The following is a 17,840-nucleotide window of genomic DNA, read 5'->3' as shown; positions in this document are numbered from 1 at the left end:
ATTCATAAACCTCTTAATTGTACAACATTGTCACTAGTGCTCCCTTCTTCTGCAATATTAATAGAGCACAATTAGCAACAGCAACAACCTCAGCTGAGCTCTGAGCCAACACAAAGCAGTTTTGTTCCTACTCACTGAAGCTAAAAGAGAGACAAAAGCGTGATTACAAACATTATTAAGTATACTGAGCTCTTGTTCTCTCTGTCATAATTGGTGACTTCTTTGTGATTCAAAATGCTTGCACAGTTTTATCACGCAATGGGACGCAGGCTGACAACAGGAGAGGCAGTCATATGTTCAAATAGGGTTAATTCAATTTCCAGCATGTGGCATATCTGCGTCTTTTTTTTTTTTGTAACACAGCTGCATGACAAAGCTGCAGATATTTGAATTGCGATAGTAATTGATTCAGAACTTCACATAATGACCGCTTCATGAGTTCATTATGTCATGGTAATGAACCCCCTGTAATGTACTGTGCGTCATGCAATAATTACTTTTCAATTAAACAATTAAATGTCTTTACCATACAATCTGAAATGACTACGCAGTTCCTCACCTGCACATTCTCTCGGAGATCTGTGGCCTCCCTGATGGGCTGGGTGGAGGCTCTGAAGAGCTCGTCCACTACCTTGATCCCTGTGGTCTTGGTGGAGGTGTACTCCCGGGCCTTCCTGCCCTTCCTAACAGACAGGCCTCTCTTATGTGCCTTGCCCCCACCCCGCCTGTTGGTAATGGCTACATGAACAAACAGGGTGGTGTTGGGCAGGAACTCTCCGGTCAGAGACTGGAGAGGGACATGTCTGTAGCCCGGCTGCAGGCACTCAAACGGGATGGTGTACTGGCCGATGAATTCGTCTCCGATGTAGTCATCATCTAGCACCACAAAGCGCAGGGCTGCCAGTTCAGGTAAGTTGATCTGGAATTCAAAACTCTCGTCAAAAATGGGGTTGTCACCATTCTGGGACACAGTCTTGGTCCTCTGCTCGGCACAGTCAGCTGGGATGCCATGGATTTCCACATAGATGTAGGGCTCCACCACATCGCCTTTGGCAGCGGAGCCACGGGGTTTAGGCAGGTTTTGGCCACTGATGACTTTGATGTGAAGGAGCTGGGCAGACACACCAGGCAGAGAGTCACGAGCATTGGCACTGAAGTAGGACACCTCTTCCCTCATGATGGCTGGCCGCAGCACATAACCACAGTTTCCATTCTGCCTGAACCAGCCAAGGTTGAGGTCCATCATCAGCCCAGGGGTCTGGTAGTTCATGGCTACAATCTGACAGCCACACTTCCAGAAGTCCTGGGGGTTCATGTTACTGGCATCAATGCGCATGGGTGTGGGATATACCCTGGAGAGAAAGCGCTTGTTGTAACAGACAAAATCTTCTGGGAACTCATTGGCAAACCTGTTAGCGTCCACCTCATTGAAGGAGCAGATCTCCCAGTATTTCTGTTCCCTCTTGGAGATTTCAAAGTCTTTGAACTGAACTGACTTACAGAGAGACACGAGATCAGACAGCTCCCTGCACAGCCTGAGTTTCTTACAGCCCAAGCCATTCAGCTGGTCTTTCTCATCAGCCCCCACTCTCCGGGACATCTCCAGACCCTCCTCCTCATCAGTCACCTCGCCCTCAGCGTCAGTGCAGCTGGGGGGCAGCCTTTTACCTTTCAGGAGGATTTTACCTTTAAGTTTCTCTGGGGAAGGCAGGTAGTGTTCCTCTTTGTTAGGGGGCTCAACATACAGCTTGTCCCCAAGAATCTTCTTCATGTGCTGGGCCATGACCCTCTGCTGAGGGATGCAGCAGTGGGTCACCAAGCAGAGAATCAGGGGATACTCAGAGCTCTCAAAAGCATATTGATTTATAATGTCCAGGACCTTAGAGAAAGCTAACTGTGAGGCTACAGAGCTGCCTACATACACCACTGGTTCATTATCTGGGCCGTCCCACACAATGACCTCAAGGCTGCGACAGCCCATCCTCAGGGCTCGAATGTAGCTGCTGATGTCTGAGGAGCCCCAGAAGTGGTCCTCCAGGAGGGAGGCGTTGTGTGACGAGTTGATGTAATAGTGAGACAGGGGTTGGGTCATGTCCTGGCACACACGTTTGTGCTGCGGGTCGAAGATGTGGCACTCAGACGAGAGGAGGTAGTGTGTGAAGCCATCAATGGAGAGGTAGCCCCGCTCCCTTCCCTCAGCAGATGGCTCAAATTTCTGAACAATATCCCTGCACATGTCCTCTGTCACACCCTCCACACCCTGTTCCACCTCTACAAACAGCATTAGATCTTTATTATCCAAATACTCCTTGTTGCTGGAAAACTGCACCAACAGGAAGAATATCTCTGGCCGTGTGCAGAGTTCACAGTATGCCTCCACAAATGTGTCCATGTTAATGTCCTCTCCATACTGGTCTTTGGCCTTCTGGAGCTCCTTAAACTTCAGCTCTATCCTGGACTCTTTCATTCCAGGGTTGAGCCCTTTGATGATTTGGGTGGCTCTGAACAGGTCTATATGTCCCTCCTTCTCCATATCCGCCAGCTCAAACACTGAACCAATCCAAGACGTTCGCAGGCTGGGCTGGCTGGGCTCCACCATGTCCACAGTGTGCCGGCCATAGGACACCAGATACCTAAGGCCCATCACCCAGGTGCTGACTACATCTGCTGTGCTGGCCACCAAATCTAATGATTCATAGTTATCCCCATAAATGATAGAGAAGGCACACTCATCAGGGAACTGGTCTGAGAGGCCATTGCTGCGTAGCACCGGGGTCTTCTTCCCTAGACGGACCTCCTTGATACTCTTGATTTCCAGTTTGGCTTTCTCTGAATCCTTTTTGGACGGCTCCCAGCGCAGCCAGTGCATGTCTGGGTCCAGTAAGAAATAGCGGTTGTACATGCGTGAGTTGGAGCGCACCTTCTTCATCTCACAGCCCTCCATCATGAAGGCCATGCAGGCAGCCGTGCTGTTAATCTTGCGGTCACTCGGCATGGAGCTGAAGGAAACCGTCTTCTTCCTCACCTGCCTCTGCTTGGAGCCATCCTGTGGAAACAGGGGGAAGGGGAAGGGTTTGGGAGAAAGATCTGTTGGTTACACTTTATTTCTGAAATCAGGAAAGAGCAATATTATTAAATAACTTATAATTAAACCTATGATTAAATAAAGGAAAGGTCTTTCTTTGGGCAGGTAAAGGAAAGAGCAGAGCTGGCTTTTCATGTACAGTGAGGCTGCACACTTAAATGGATGTGTACACAATGAATACTGAAAAAAAAAATTAACACTAAATCTAAACACATGCTGTTATGTTGTTAAAAGGTAAAGATGGAGATAATTTACCTCCTCTGGTGGTGAACTGTGCTGAGCTGCTAAACACACAGCTCTAACAGGCTATATTAACCACCTGCCATCAAACACCAGTTATCAACTGCGTGGTGAGAATCTGTATTTTCTTCCTCTTCTCCCCAGTGGCCAGCCAACATGTTGGGGCCCATTTTTATCAAGCGGGGATGAGGTGGTGGACGGGCCCCATGACAGGCACACTTTGACATTTGATTATTAAACCGGGATGAACAACCGAGGCATTTTGACAGATTCAAAGCAGCCCATTGTAAACTCAACCATGACATTAGCCTGGGAGATAATCACATGCCTGTTTAAAATGCATATCTCCTTGTCTGATTATTCTACTCATAGTTTAAATTGCATAACATCATGTGAAGGCAGCGTAACTCCTGCGGTTCTCCCACAAGACAAATCGTGATATAATGCATGCAACATGACGTCTGTTTCTTTTAAAAGAGTAGTGTTTGCTATAATGATAGGGTAAGAAACTGCACACGATTGTGGCTTGGCTCAAGTCTCAGTGGTTTCATTCCTCAAACAAAGTTAAGGGGCCTTAAAGAGCTTCAGAGTTTCACATTATAACTGCAAATGAGATTTGCTAGTTAAATATTCATCCTGTGGGCAACTCTCTAAATTACATACATTTCTTGCCAGCAGATTCGAAAGACATGGCAAAGTTTGTTCAAGCTCTGAGGGAACCAGTTCTCACAAGAGCATCTTACTCTGTCGCCTAACTCATGTGAAAACAGTAAAACAGATGCTCCACACACCACCTGCCTTGCCACTGCTGAACTTTAGCTGCTTGCAAGTCTGTGAGCCTAGCTGGTGCACAGCAGACAGACAGTTCTGCCCTACTTCCACAAAAAAACTGTGGTTAGCCAGATAGCCTGGATGCAGCTGGCCTCATTTGGGCTCGGAAAATGGACGTACTGAATAACACACACCACAGAGTATGGTACTTTGGCTAAGTTTAAATCTGAATTTACAGTGATCTTAAAATGACTGTATTTTGTATTTTTAAAAAAAGGGCACAAACCACTGAGATTGTGAATGACAAACAAATAGAGGTTAGAAAAATACTTTTAAAATGGGGACATGTTTGATTAGCTGAGTAAAGGCACTTAATTTCAACTGACCTTCGCCTATCTGTGTCTTTAAATCTGTTTGTGTTTGAATAAAGCCGGGGAGGGAGGGGTTAAGAAAGTCCCAGGGTGGAGGAGGACTGTGTAGGCCCATGTCTCGCCACAACACAATGGCTGCCTATACAGGTCTGATGGATCTCCTGAGAGCATGGTTCAGCTCTAGCCACAGTAAAACACCTCCGAGCCATCCATCTTCCACCTGATGGCCAGAGGCAGAAGACGCCCAGCACCTCATCACGATTAATGAGCGGCACTTGACGCAAAGCCGAGGAAATGACACAATCATCGCTCTTCGGCTTTGCCCTTGTTTGCTGACCTCTATCTCCTTTCTCTGTACACAAAAGCACTGCACATCCTCGTTCCTATTTTCCTCAGAAGTGAATTTAATAAAGCTGTATGATGCATGAAAAAAGAAAATAACTCTGAATACGGTTTCAATGCATTCGCCATGAATGAAAAGTAAAAGTTTGGGCTGGTTGGAAATTTTCTGTGTTTGAAGTTCTTTCATGCCCAGTCCAGAGACCAGTGGTCCTGGGAGCCTCAAGGTCAACAGGCATGTTCACCAGGAGATTAAGAAAAAAAAAACAGCCAGAAGTCACTGGAAGAACAAGCGAAAACTCCACTCGGCCACACAGTGGGGGCTGGGCTGTAAAACGTTCTGCCCTAAATCTAAGCAATTATTTTCTCCCGTTCAAGAAATACTTGATGTTGGTATGCAGCTGTTGCGTGAGGTGGAGCCAAGACCCAAGAACATATGGTAAAACATCAGCCAGGGAAAGGAGGGTAAGGCCTGTTGGTTCAGCTGAAGGAGAACGCTATCCCAACTCTCTCACAGAGTTAATCTAGGAGTAAAGAGAGCATGTCAACCACTTCATATAGCGAGACCCAGACAGACCACTGCATGGCTGCCCCCGTCTCCCACAGCCACTCCCTAAAGCTTCTGCTTCCTCCAAAATATCGTCCTCCCCCGCCCACCATAGTGCTTATATAGATGGAGTTGAATCTGCAGGCCATAATCATAAGATCACATTTCAATCTCCATCCTATGGGCTTTAATCTTGCTAGCCACCGTGTCACTCTCCTTTTTGCCTCCTGCGACAGAAAACTACGCCCAGCAGCTCTGCTGGTGGTCGAAAAGTCTATTTCAAAACCGGACTTTCCTCCGCTGAGCTCTTCCGAAGCTGTTTTTGAAGCAGATACAACCAGATGGAGACCTACACTGACTGGGGTTTTCACTTCATGAAAACCTCCATCTTAGCAAGTTAGTTTCGTAGTCTCACATTCAGTCTTAAAATCTTGATTTTCTCAAAAACAAGCGAACAAATCTGCCAGTGGGATGAGATAACCCCCACTTGTGTCCAATGCAAATCAACTTGTTTGCAGGCTTTTCTTGAATCTAGTGTCATTTTCTTGGTGCCAATCGGCTGATTTGCCTTAATCTGTATTGTTTCAACATATTTACACTTGTTCCAAGAAAAAATCCTGAAACAAGAGAAAATGCACTTGAAACAACAAGGACTGGCGGAATTTTTATTTTTTATTTTTTCACACTGAATAGTAGACTAAGTAGCGGTGTTGAAAGCCCTGTGAGGCAGAAAGCAGTTTGAGAAAGTGGGAGGATGGGGAGATAACAGGAAGGGCTCTGGTCAGGTCTGATTGTTTCCAGGCCTTCTTTGGGGAAGTGCCCAGGCCACAGAAGGTCAAAGGGTGCATGGGTGATCTGGCATTTCATTAACATGCTGTTATAATTAGTTGGAGAGCCAAGTAAGACAAGGAAGTGTTTGAACCATCAGGTTTGGCCCCACAATCAAAACCGTGCAGGCGAGACAAAGAGGAGCGTGCTTCTGCAAGTCCATTCATTTCCATCAATACTGAATACATTTTCCAATCACTGATGTTACACATGAAATCACACGGCCGACCTATAGTTATAGATTAAATACTGGTCAATAATATTGGTTCTGAGGGGTATGCATAAGTAGGAAAGGTCAGGGTAAAAAATCAAATCATTATAAGTTCATTTTCAGAATTAACCCTCCCACACTCCTTCCTGAATTATTCACCCTTATTCTTTTTTTCTATCTCTCTCTCTTTGCTACATACAGCCCCTCCCACCCCTCACCCCCAAATCAATTGCTCTCCTATCACACTCTCTCACCATTTTCTCACAGCCTCAGGGGTCTTTCCTGCTAGGGATGTCAGTTTTTCTCCCTGTGTGTGTGTGTGTGTGTGAGTGTGTGCGTTTCCTCTTCCTGCTTCTGGCTTGACTGCCTGTTGCTGTTGCTGCGGTGATAGGGGGTATTTTGGTAACCCTCCCCAACTCCCCCGCCTAATGCTGTGGCGGCGCTGGTTGCCCCAGGTGGGGTCAAACACTCCTTGATGGAATGATGAAGCTGATGGGGACGGGCAGGCTGTGAGACAAGCCACTGCGATGTCCTGTGAAGGGCGGCGGTGTGTCAGCGCTGTCACACTCCGGCGCTGAGCCGCACTAAGCAACACGGAGAACTTAACTCCAGGCAGGCAATTAGTGCAACACAAGCTCTCACTTTCCCTGTTGCACTGCATTAATGGAGTGTGCCAATATGACTGAAAAGTGGTGCTACGAGACTGGGAACAAGACCAATTATATATATATATATATATATAGAGAGAGAGAGAGAGAGAGAGAGAGAGAGAGAGAGAGAGAGAAATTTGTAGCTTTTATTGGCTCTGAAAGCCAAACGCCTGTGGTTGACTAAGGCCATCCTCCCCCAGCCTGGAATGCAACATTATCAGGAGGGCTGGTGCCTGCTGCACATCTTTGGTGTGTGAGTGTGTGAGTGTGTGTGTGTGTGTGTGTGTGTGTGGAACGTCAGCACCCCAAACAGATGCCCCTCAGGGCTTCCCCCACTGCCTGACCTCTGGCTGCGTATAAGTCCTCTCGCCCTGTGTGCTTACACAGCAGCAGAAGCAACTTGACCATATCGGTACACCACAAATAAATTCTCCAACTTAAGTACTTTAGTCGGATACACAGTGTTAAAATCTTGTTTTTTTCTTCAAACAAGCAACAATCTTCAAGAGCAATCAGATAATCCTGCTTATGTCCAGTGGTAATCAACTTGTTTCCAGAATTTCCTTGAATAAAGTGTAATTTTCTCGATACCAGCGGGCCAATCCGCCTTATTCTGCCTCGTTTCAACATTTTCATACTTGTCCTCAGAAAAATCCCTGAAACAAGCGAAACAGAGATGGTGGGATAATCTTACCCCCGTTGGCAAATTTTTCACTTGCTTTAAGAAAAACAAGATTTTAACGCGAGATACGGAGTGGGGCTTATGGGTCTGAGCCGCTGGGCTGTCAAATGTAAAAATGACCGGAGTGCTGAGCGGCACAGGCTGCTATTGAAATCTGGCAGATGAGTCCTTCCCCCGATGGTTTTGCTATCTCTTCCACTGGGACTATGGACATGCGGCCTCATTTACTACCACCCACCTTCCTTCCACGCCGTCCCACCAAAACCAACCGCCCCCCCCCCCAGCCCGTCCACCTCCTCTCATCCTAACTGCTCTATTCAACGTTATATCGCCGCCTGCCACCGACTACTCCATTCTCCGCTCTTATCGCTACTGTAAAACAGCCCTGCGGAAAGTACTCAGACACGGCTCGATTCTTCTCACCCACAGAGCTACAAAGTGATCTCTGTGTGTTGTTGTGCGTGCTGCGGATGGGTGAATAAGGCAGCAGGGGTGCGTGGGTAATGGGCAGAGATACAGAACAGAGCAGGACCCTGCTGATGACGTCCTCTCCACGCTGTTAGTCACTGCATGTGTGTGCTCTATGTGCCTGAGTGGGATCACAGCATCGAAGCTTATGCAGATACGCCCTGACAGACCACCAGCTACATCAGCAACTGCATGCATGCATGTTAAGCACACACACACACACATACAAAGACATACTCACTAGTAGCATTTTGGTAGTAACAGTGAATTCAATGCTGCGCTACAGTAATAATATCATTTTTCCCAGCAAGAAGTAGTGTCGCTAATCACAAGTTCAATTTGATTAATAACATTACAGCCACTAGTCATCTCCCCCTCTAATTATCAGATTGAAGATTCTCATCAGAGTGGCTGCCGTCCTCTCAGCTGATGCGAGCGCCGAGCTGCCTGGATGAGTTTACTTTCCCCTGGGTGGAGTTATTCCCGCTGCTGCGATTTTATCCAGCTAAAGGACGACGGCGACGTTTCAAATCAATGTCAATCAGGCAGGCGACGGAGTTTTGGAATTGGGAGAAGGTAAGAAAGGGATGCAATTGCCAGTTTTGAGTGCAGGGGGGAGCATATCTGCAAGTAAATATGGGCTGCAAGGGCAAGGGGATGAGAAACATACAGTGTTTTTGAGCACTGAGGCGTTGCACCGGAAGAGCTCGGAGACACCTTTGAGGATTTCGCATGCATCCGCGTGAGGCCCCGGTCGACGGGTGAAGCGGTGTGGGAGGTCATGACCACCCCACCGCCGCCATCAGCCCTCTAACCCCACCCACCCCGAGGCATCACAGCACCTCCTCCTCCCCACATCCAAGCCGGTTACACAGAGTGACATCTGAATTCTGCCACACGGGGCTTAAGGCGAACATCATTCACACCCTAACACGCTCAAACTCCTTGGGACCGGCACCAGGGAGCGGAGATGTGGAAAAAAATGGCGATGGAGTGAGAGAGAGAGTGAGAGAGAAAGAGAGAGAGAGAGAGAAGGGAGATCATCGCTCAGAGTGTGTGTGTGTGTGTGTTTGTGTGCCATGGTGTATATGAGACAGAGGCAGAAGAAAGAGACGGAGGGGGAGAGAGAGTTTAATGTTTATTCAATTGTGTTTAGATGCTTTGGCAATGCTGTTCAACATCCATGCCAATGAAGCATATTAAATTAAATTGAAAAATTAAATTCGGAGAGGGGGCAGAAGGGAGACAAAGAGAGGGAGAAAGCGAGCGAGAGAGCAACAGGGGGAGAGAGAAAGCTAAATACTATATCAATAACATATTCCCTTGGCAACATGGCATTTTTTTCCCCGTCATGCCAATAAAGCATCTTCGAATTGAATTGGACATTTGAAACGAGGCCAGCGCAACTTGAAAAATGCCAGATTGGAAGAGCGAGACGCATCATTCCCTTAAGCTTCGCGAAAATCCGATCAGCGGCGTCAGAGATGCCGCGTGTGACGTGAAAGAGAGGCAAACCAACATGGCAGCGCCCCTTCTTAGGTATCAGCGCTATATATTTTGGATGGGGTGTAAAGGAGAGATGACAAGGATCGTTTCATAAAGTTTCATCAGTGCCTCATCTGCTGTGCGGTGCGTGATGGACGCATGGCGGCTGTCATCCCACGGGGGACGATGTGAGAAGGAGAAATAATGGAAAAAGGCAAGGACCACAAGGAAAGACTGTAAAAGAAAAAGAGAAAAAGAAAGAAAAAAAAACACCATTTGTTACAGTAATCTCTTGTGTGGGTGGCTGTTTAAATTCTCCAAGCGGTAGCCTCAGCCGCACATTGTGCAACCCATCACACCATCTTAGTGAGGCTTTCGCAGAACACCGGCGCAACGTGTGAACAGGCGAGAAGGCGAACATCTAAGAGAGAATGTGAGAGAATGCGTGCAATGAGAGAGAAAGTGTGTGTGTGTGTGTGTGTCCGGGCGCACAAATGGATTTACTCCTTTATCCAGGTGGTCCGCTGTACATGGTGCTGTTTGTGCCTCGAAAACAAACCCCCAGATCTGCTGTTAACACTCCTTCCGTGCTCCGATAATGAGTGCAAATCCCCCAGAGAACTTTGAACGAGGCAAAGTGCACCAAACAATCCACTAATTACCGGGCCACCGAGAGAGTGCAGGTCAATGCTATTGAGCTGCGGAGCCGGGGCAAAAAGCAAAGAGGACTATGGGCTGTTTTGGACGTGTCCGTTGCGATGCATTGGCCTGCGTAAGAGGCTCCATTTATTTCATTTATATATTTATTCATTTATTTTTTATCAGTCATGAAAGCGTTCAATACGGTGTGCTGATATGACTGGACTTGCTTCTGGGGTCATAAATCATAATATGTCCATCTGAATTCACTGCATGTTTTACACACACACACACACACACATACATTACGCACTAAATGCAAGCTACTCTGTGGATGCTCTATTACACGTTCTCCCCAGTTGCCTTCCTCCTCCTACTTTCCATCACCACGCATCTCCAATGGGCCAATTATTTCCTGCAAAAGCTATGTTAAGGTGTGCTATATGTACTTCCTGTGTGTGTGTGTGTGTTCTGGGAGAGAGAGAGAGAGAGAGGGGGAGATGCTGTCATACAAGTTCACATCACGTCGTCCCGCTTAGGATTTCCTCACGGTCAACTACCTGTGTTTTATATCAGTCCGCCGTCGCCCTCCGTACACCAGCCAGCCGCTCTCATCCTCGACGCCAGTCATCTCCCTCACTCTCGGTGATTGACTGCGCGTCGGGTCACGTTGGTAATGCTGTAAATTCGGTGTTGAATAATGACAGTATAATCCTTTGTATGTGGGAGGGAGAGAGAGAGAGAGAGAGAGAGAGAGACAGAGTGGACAGTGGAAGAGGCAGCGTGTCCCGAGATTCCCCTCTCGTCTCCCGTCAGTTCCACTCTTGGCTTCGCTCCCTGATTTGGGAGGATGTTTGAAGGTTATTTTATCAATGCAGTTCACTATCACTATATCGCACCTCCTCCACTGTCTGCGCCAACTCTCATATAATCTCTGCCCTCTCGCTTCTAGCCTAATAACGACTACCTGTGGTTGGGTGTCTCTAAATGGGACGAGGAACTAAATCTGCCGAGGTTAGAGGGTCCGATGCCCGCTGGGAACCTACCTTCCCGTCTAAAAAAAAAGTCACGGTACTGTAAGAGAATCCAGTCAGAGCTGCATCAGGCGACTCCGCACGGTGAGAGGAAAATGTTTGAAAACGGTCTGAACTTTAAATCGGACGTGACACCGGTAAACAGCACACAGCGCGCTCATGTTTACCGACACGGGCGGCCTGTGATTGCTTTATACCGCCGGGACGAGAGAGGCACGAGGTCTAACAATGAGCCCAGCTTGCTCCGGACACAGCGCTCACTCACAGCTGTTTGGGAAACAGCTTTGTGCTTTGCATTTCAGTTTTGATTAGTCACTTCTCGTGGGCAGAAAGTGAAGTGTCCATATCGGCATGAGAATTTCATCTGGGCAAATAAATAAATAAATAAATAAAACTGGCATCTTGATTAGTAGGGTGCAGCCTGAAGACCAATAGCGGACTGGCCTATACCTCCTGACATTTGGGTTTCAAAATATGGATGATATTATTATCATTAGTACAGGAGTTGTTGGTTTTTTTTTGTAATATATTTTGGCTCATGTTATTTTTCCCTGCCATGGATTAAAACCAACCATGCCCGGACATTTTGACACCAGAGCTCAACCGTGCACACGCCCCTTGAATCAGGTCGTGCTGACAAAACTTAAAGATCCACGTGACGATGATTCACAATAAAGTTTGAGGGTCATGCAAATTACGGGAGTTTCCCAGGAGAAGAAACAAGGGCGTGGGGAGGCGGCCTCTAAATATGGGAGAAACCCGGGAAAAACGGTGTTGGCAGGTACGGACGGGCCATCTGGAGCACCGAGAAAAATCCCGGTGAGCTGCAATCTCCTGCAGGCCAACGGAGCACAAACTTTTTTCTTCACTTAGCGACTAATTAGTGGCTTCTCAGACACGTTTGTCAGAGACAGAGTGGAGGAGTCAGTAATGTCACTGCAGAAGCTCAGATAATGGAGAAGCAAGATGAAAAGAGAACATGTGGAGCATAAAAAGTAAGAGAGGAAGAAAAAAATACGTCTGCAGCAAAATGGAGAAACCTGTCCGACCTGTTGGCTATCTCTGCAGAGGAGACTGTGGAGGAGGATTCCCGACCCCCAACCCCCCACCCCACCCCACCTCACTGCCCCACCCCCAACACAAGCTGACAAAGGTGAGTGCAGTCAGTTTCTGAGACATTTCATCAGATGAGAGAAAGTTAGTCTTGCTAACCAAATAACAGGCGACAAAACCTGCCAGCCACTTAAATAGTTATCTTTTATTAGCTCATTATTATTGACTTCATATCTCATATTTTTAGGTTAGCCCTATAGTATATTTTAATTTTTAGTCTTTATAGTCTTTATTGTATATATTTAGTCTTTATTGTATTTTATTTATTTTACTTTATTCTTTATTATATGTTTCTACTGTTGCTGCTGTGACACGAGAATTTCCCTGGTTGGGATTAATAAAGTATATCTATCTATCTATCTATCTATCTATCTATCTATCTATAATTGAAGCCCTTTAGCAGAAAATGTGCCATTCTGACCACTATCACATAACATTACTTGTATAAGGTTCATTCTGAAAATGCCCCAAAATATCATCAGAGAAGGAATAACTATAATAATAATAACTATAATAAAAGTAATTTGTTTTTGTCACGTAAACTACAGGAATTAGCCACAACACCACAGTTTTTACCTTCAGATGTTACAAACTACAGGATTTTTTTTTTTTTTTTTAAAGGGGTGTTTTAATTGGAAATATCAAGTTTTACCCAGTGTTCATCAACATTACAAATGTAAACAAAGTGTAAGCCCTAAAAATGGAGCGAACGCAGTTGCGTCAATCTTTTCATCTATTTGTCATCGTTTTATGTGGTCTGCTATCATTCCTTGGATTAAGAGATTAAGATTCAATCAGTCAACTAAAGAATGAAAATATGCCTCGGCTGATGATTGTTGTTGTTGGTCTTGGTCGGCCTGACAATTTTTTTATTTTTGGAGCTCGGACCGGGATGTTCTTATGAAATATGAAGGCATTCGATGATGTGGTGAGGGTCAGTGGGAAAAAAAACAAAAAAAAACAAGTTCATTTGCATGTTCTGCTTTACATTAATGAATAGTTGGCCTCTCTGGGTCTAATGATGTTCATTAAGCTCGTACATTTGCTGTGATGCAGAGAGGCGCTTCGGGCTGTCAGGGGTTGGCCTATACATGCTTTGAGTGGGAGTGGTGAGGTCACCCTGGATCACCCTGCATTTCTGACAGTATACTCTGGAAACATTTCTCTGGCCCAAGAGTCATTCTCGCATCACCTTTCCATCCAAGTGGAGCCATAAAAATCACCAAAATGGTACTATATCTATCCTCCTCAATGAGTACACAGTTGAGGCGGATAAATATGGCTTCCTGGCGTTCTTTGGCAGAAAAAAAAAAAAAAAAAAATGATGATGGTTGTGGATTATGCCAGGCACTAGTTTTTTTTTTTTTTTTTTTTGGAAAGTTTTTCTCACACATTGTACATTTTTGACAGTTTGAGCTCCACAAAAGATTACTCATCCAGCCCCATTGTACTGTGGAGCTGGGAAACAGGGGAAATGACAACAGACTGGAAACGTCTCCAAATCACACCGAAATCGTCTAAATATGTATATTTTGTTGTATTTTAGGAGAAGTGTTCCTTTAAATAATCACCCTTGTAATTGCCCTTGGTGTCAGTAAGTCGCTGATGTACCTAAATGGTGTCGTCTCCTCTCCAAAAATTAGCATTCTCCTCGCTGCGCTCCTTAGAACAATGTTTTCTCATTTCTCCAGAAGGTTTTGAGCCAGAGGCGGCCGATCTCGGCTCTGTTTGCCCAGGATGTGGAGGATGTGTGGGGAGGGGGCGTGACATGAAAGTGTGTTTGCCCAACTCTGTCCTGATGATGACTGATGGGAGTATAATAGTTGACACGGGTGACTTGACACCTGGGTCTTGTCATCGCTACCCTCCCGGCTGTCAACCGCTCGCTAACTCTTTCACCTGTGTTTGCTTTTCTCTGTCGCAATCTCTCCGTCTACTTCTGTCTGTCTTGCCTTCCCTCTTAATTTCTGCATCTCTCTGTGCCTCTCCTTCTGTATCCCATCACACAGCAGCAATAAAGAGATGAGATTGATACTGGGAAACAATTAAGGCCGGGCTAGTGGTGCGCTGTACGCTGCCACCCTGCGGGAAATGATCTATCACTGCCTCAATAGCATTTGACAGAGGCAGCTGTTTTGAACCTGCACACAATGAATTGTCTGCCTAGGCCTCAGGCACAGGCCAGAGGAATTCGTTTGGGTATTAACACACACACACACAGACAGAGAGAGACACACACACACATGCAGGACGTGGGAATGTTGGACATTCTTTCCTGTTTCCTCTCAAAGTCTGGCACAGACACTCGCTGACTACATCTCACTTTGTACAGGAAGTGAGGACGTTGTGGTGGCTCTGATGTGAGACGCTACCAGATGTGGCCTCCCTCTGATCTACTTCCAAAGCAACTGCGCCTCTCCGCCGCCTTGACCAGACACAGCAGCCAAGCCTGCGGACCTCGGCGTAGCGGTGCAGCTGAGACTGGCGCGTTTTATCACGCACGGACCGAGCGAGCAGAGGATTGAAACGGGGAAGGCTGATTAACAGCAAATGTCACCCCGCCAGTCCCGTGCCACACGTCTCCACAGCCATTTACCCTCCACATCAGAGATAAGGTTTCATGCGAAATGACAGCCTGTCAAAAGATTACAGGTGCATCCACGGCACAAGAGAAAAGGGGAGAGATGCTATCTGTGCAAAGTAACGGAGGCAAAGCCGCTCGCTTCCGAGCCCCAGTAACATCAAACGCTGTTGCAGGAGCTGGGAAGGGATATATGCGGCAGCCAGTCTGCATATGAAGGTTCTCCGGCTATAAATAAATGCATTATGGGACAGCAAGGCCATGAGTTTCCTAAAGCTTGTTCACTGTCTCTGCCTGGCTGCCCCAGTGTCCTCAATACTTCAGTCTCTCACTGCAGCCGCTGGCATAACCTTGACTGCCGTCTGCATTGCAGCTGATGGCGGGGAGGGAAGGGAAGTGCCCTGCCTGCCACCAGAGAGTTGTGCTGCTGCAGTACAGGACACCTCTGCTATGCCGCCCCCTCCTCCTCCTCCTCCTCCTCCTCCTCCTCCTCACTCCACCTCGCCTCTCCTCTTTTCCCTCCTCTGCTCCCCAAATGGGACCGGAGAAGGGAGGAGATGGGTGGGGGAGGCGGCATCCTGTGGTGTCCTCTGACAGATGTGCCTCGTGGTGAGCACAGAGACACCCCCCCATCCCACAGCTCTGAATACATAAATGTGCTCACACACACACACACACACACACACACACACACACACACATAACCCCAGCTTGTCCTTGATAACGGTTCCTCATTTCTCTCTATCTCATTCTTTTGAAGTCATTGTCCATGATGGAGCGCCATAATAAATGTCCACGATTCCTGTGACAGAATCCCAATAGAGTCCCCCTCATTCTATTCAGCTTTCCTTTTCAGATCACACACACACACACACACACACACACACACACAAAGCACTCCCTGTTTCATTGTGACACTCTCATACTGTGGGAGCACAGACCTGCCCCAGTGTGTAGTATGCCTACTCTCCAAACGCCCACCCTATGTGTATTTTAAACCTCCGCTCTCTTTGTGAGCAGCGAACAGGCCAGGGTTGAGAATCTATTTAGATGCTGGAGGAGCGGAAGGGAGAGGGGCGCTATACTGTAATTGGCAAGTGTTCAGTCAAGTCCAGCCTCCTGTGTAGGTGCAGAGGACTCTGTGTGGGAAGAGGAGCAGGGCAGCTTACAGGGCACTTTTTCCCGTAAAAGACCGCGTTTTCTCCCAAACCCCTCGACTCCTGCTTGGCATTTGGCAAAAATAAGAACACGTCTCCGAGCAAGCTTTGATAAATGATGCATTTTCTCTCTGACACATTCCACGCCTGTGTCCGTGAAGCCCACTCAACTCTATAAATAACCCTTGTGAGCCTGATCCTTGCCTGGGCTCCTGCTGTCTCGCCGAGAGGCTGGCAAACCAACTCGCGGACTGTTCCAGTGCCAGGAGGAAAAAAATAACTCCAACGTGGTATCTGCACCAGCCTATCTTTGATGTGCGGTGAGATCAGACTCCTTACAGGGCTCCTTCTCTCTCCTCTTGATACGCTTTATCATTCACCGTGGCACTTGCATGGCTGATCAAACTCGGACTGTGCCCGACTCTAACGCCGCCTTTTAAATATCATCATCTCTGACGATACATATGTAGAGAAAAATGTCTATCAATAGAGATTTTTCTCAATCGTTTCGAGCGATACTGTTGCGAAAGCCACTTAAAAGCAACATTTCACGCCCTTGTGCTCCTAGTTGTCTTGAATGCACCGTTACTACACATGAGCCCAAACAGCAAACACACATCGAGGAGCATGACACAGAGCGAAACTCCCTGCAGGGATTCACCCCGACCAAAGATGAGGGACTTGAGGACGAGGCACTGTCTTTCAGACGGGGGGTTTTTAACCTGACACTGACCAGAAAAACGATACAGAAAAAAAAAAAAACAGAAAACAGATCGGTTTTCACTTCACACTCCAACCTCCTCTACCACTTTACCAAAGAACCATGAGAGGCAGCAGAGGGAGTGCCAATGAAAGGCAAGTGCTGAAAGCAAAAGCAAACCTCAGTCCTGTTCAATGTCACTTCCAAATAAAAGCAGAGAAGAGAAAGTGCTATTCATTTGTGTTTAGTTCACAGACGTATCAAAAAGCAGTAATGACGCATGTGGGTTTTTTTTTTTTTTTTGTACAGACAATTTTTTTTCTTGCATCAAATTTACAGAGAACATACAACACTGTGATATTTATTGTTATCAAGATATTAAATTATGGAAGACCTTGTCCATATCACACAGCTATATTATCATCCAAGCTTTTATGTTGCTGGTTAGGGATGATTTAGCACAGCCTGCGCCTGTCGTGAGAGCAGGGAGGGAGAAAGGCTGAATTAGCATTAGTGCTATCTGTACATCTAGTGGGCTGTCAAATTCCTAGTTAGCCTGAATCACTTTAACTGCGTCTGCCCGGTGCCCTACAGCTGCCGAGCTACCACATCCTGGTTGGAGTTGCAGATATGAATTACAGCTTTAGTCGCTTTTCCTCCCGGTAGTGGAGACAAATGTAGGACATGGCTGAGCAGGCGAGGCAGGGGGAGGAAGCATGTGTGTATGTGTGTGTGTGTGTGTGCTTGTTTAAATGTAGAGTAAAGAGAGGGGCGGACGACACGGGAGCAGCACGGTTCAACGAGCCCACTTTGCAGAAGAGCTCTGGGTGAAGGTGACCCCTGTGTTTGCCCAGAGAGACTGCCTGCCTGGCTGGACTGCAGCAAGGAGACACAGGTGTCCCGTTCTGGGCGGGCCGGGCGCCGACCGAATTTGACGGA

General features: G+C 46.9%; 1 protein-coding gene across 1 annotated transcript in view; it reads right to left on the bottom strand.

Moving 5' to 3' along the window:
- The window catches only part of LOC115362942 (inactive phospholipase C-like protein 2), a 77,870-nt gene that overhangs the window by 25,915 nt on the left and 34,115 nt on the right, over window positions 1–17,840 (bottom strand). Inside the window, exon 2 of the mRNA XM_030056964.1 lies at window positions 560–3,046. Within this exon, the coding sequence (XP_029912824.1) occupies window positions 560–3,046 (2,487 nt within the window). The remainder of the gene's footprint in view (window positions 1–559; window positions 3,047–17,840) is intronic.

The sequence above is a fragment of the Myripristis murdjan genome, chromosome 8, assembly GCF_902150065.1.
Source record: "Myripristis murdjan chromosome 8, fMyrMur1.1, whole genome shotgun sequence".
In the NCBI taxonomy this organism is placed as follows: domain Eukaryota; kingdom Metazoa; phylum Chordata; class Actinopteri; order Holocentriformes; family Holocentridae; genus Myripristis; species Myripristis murdjan.
Note: the sequence above shows the minus strand (reverse complement) of the source record. Positions and strands in the feature narration are given on the sequence as shown.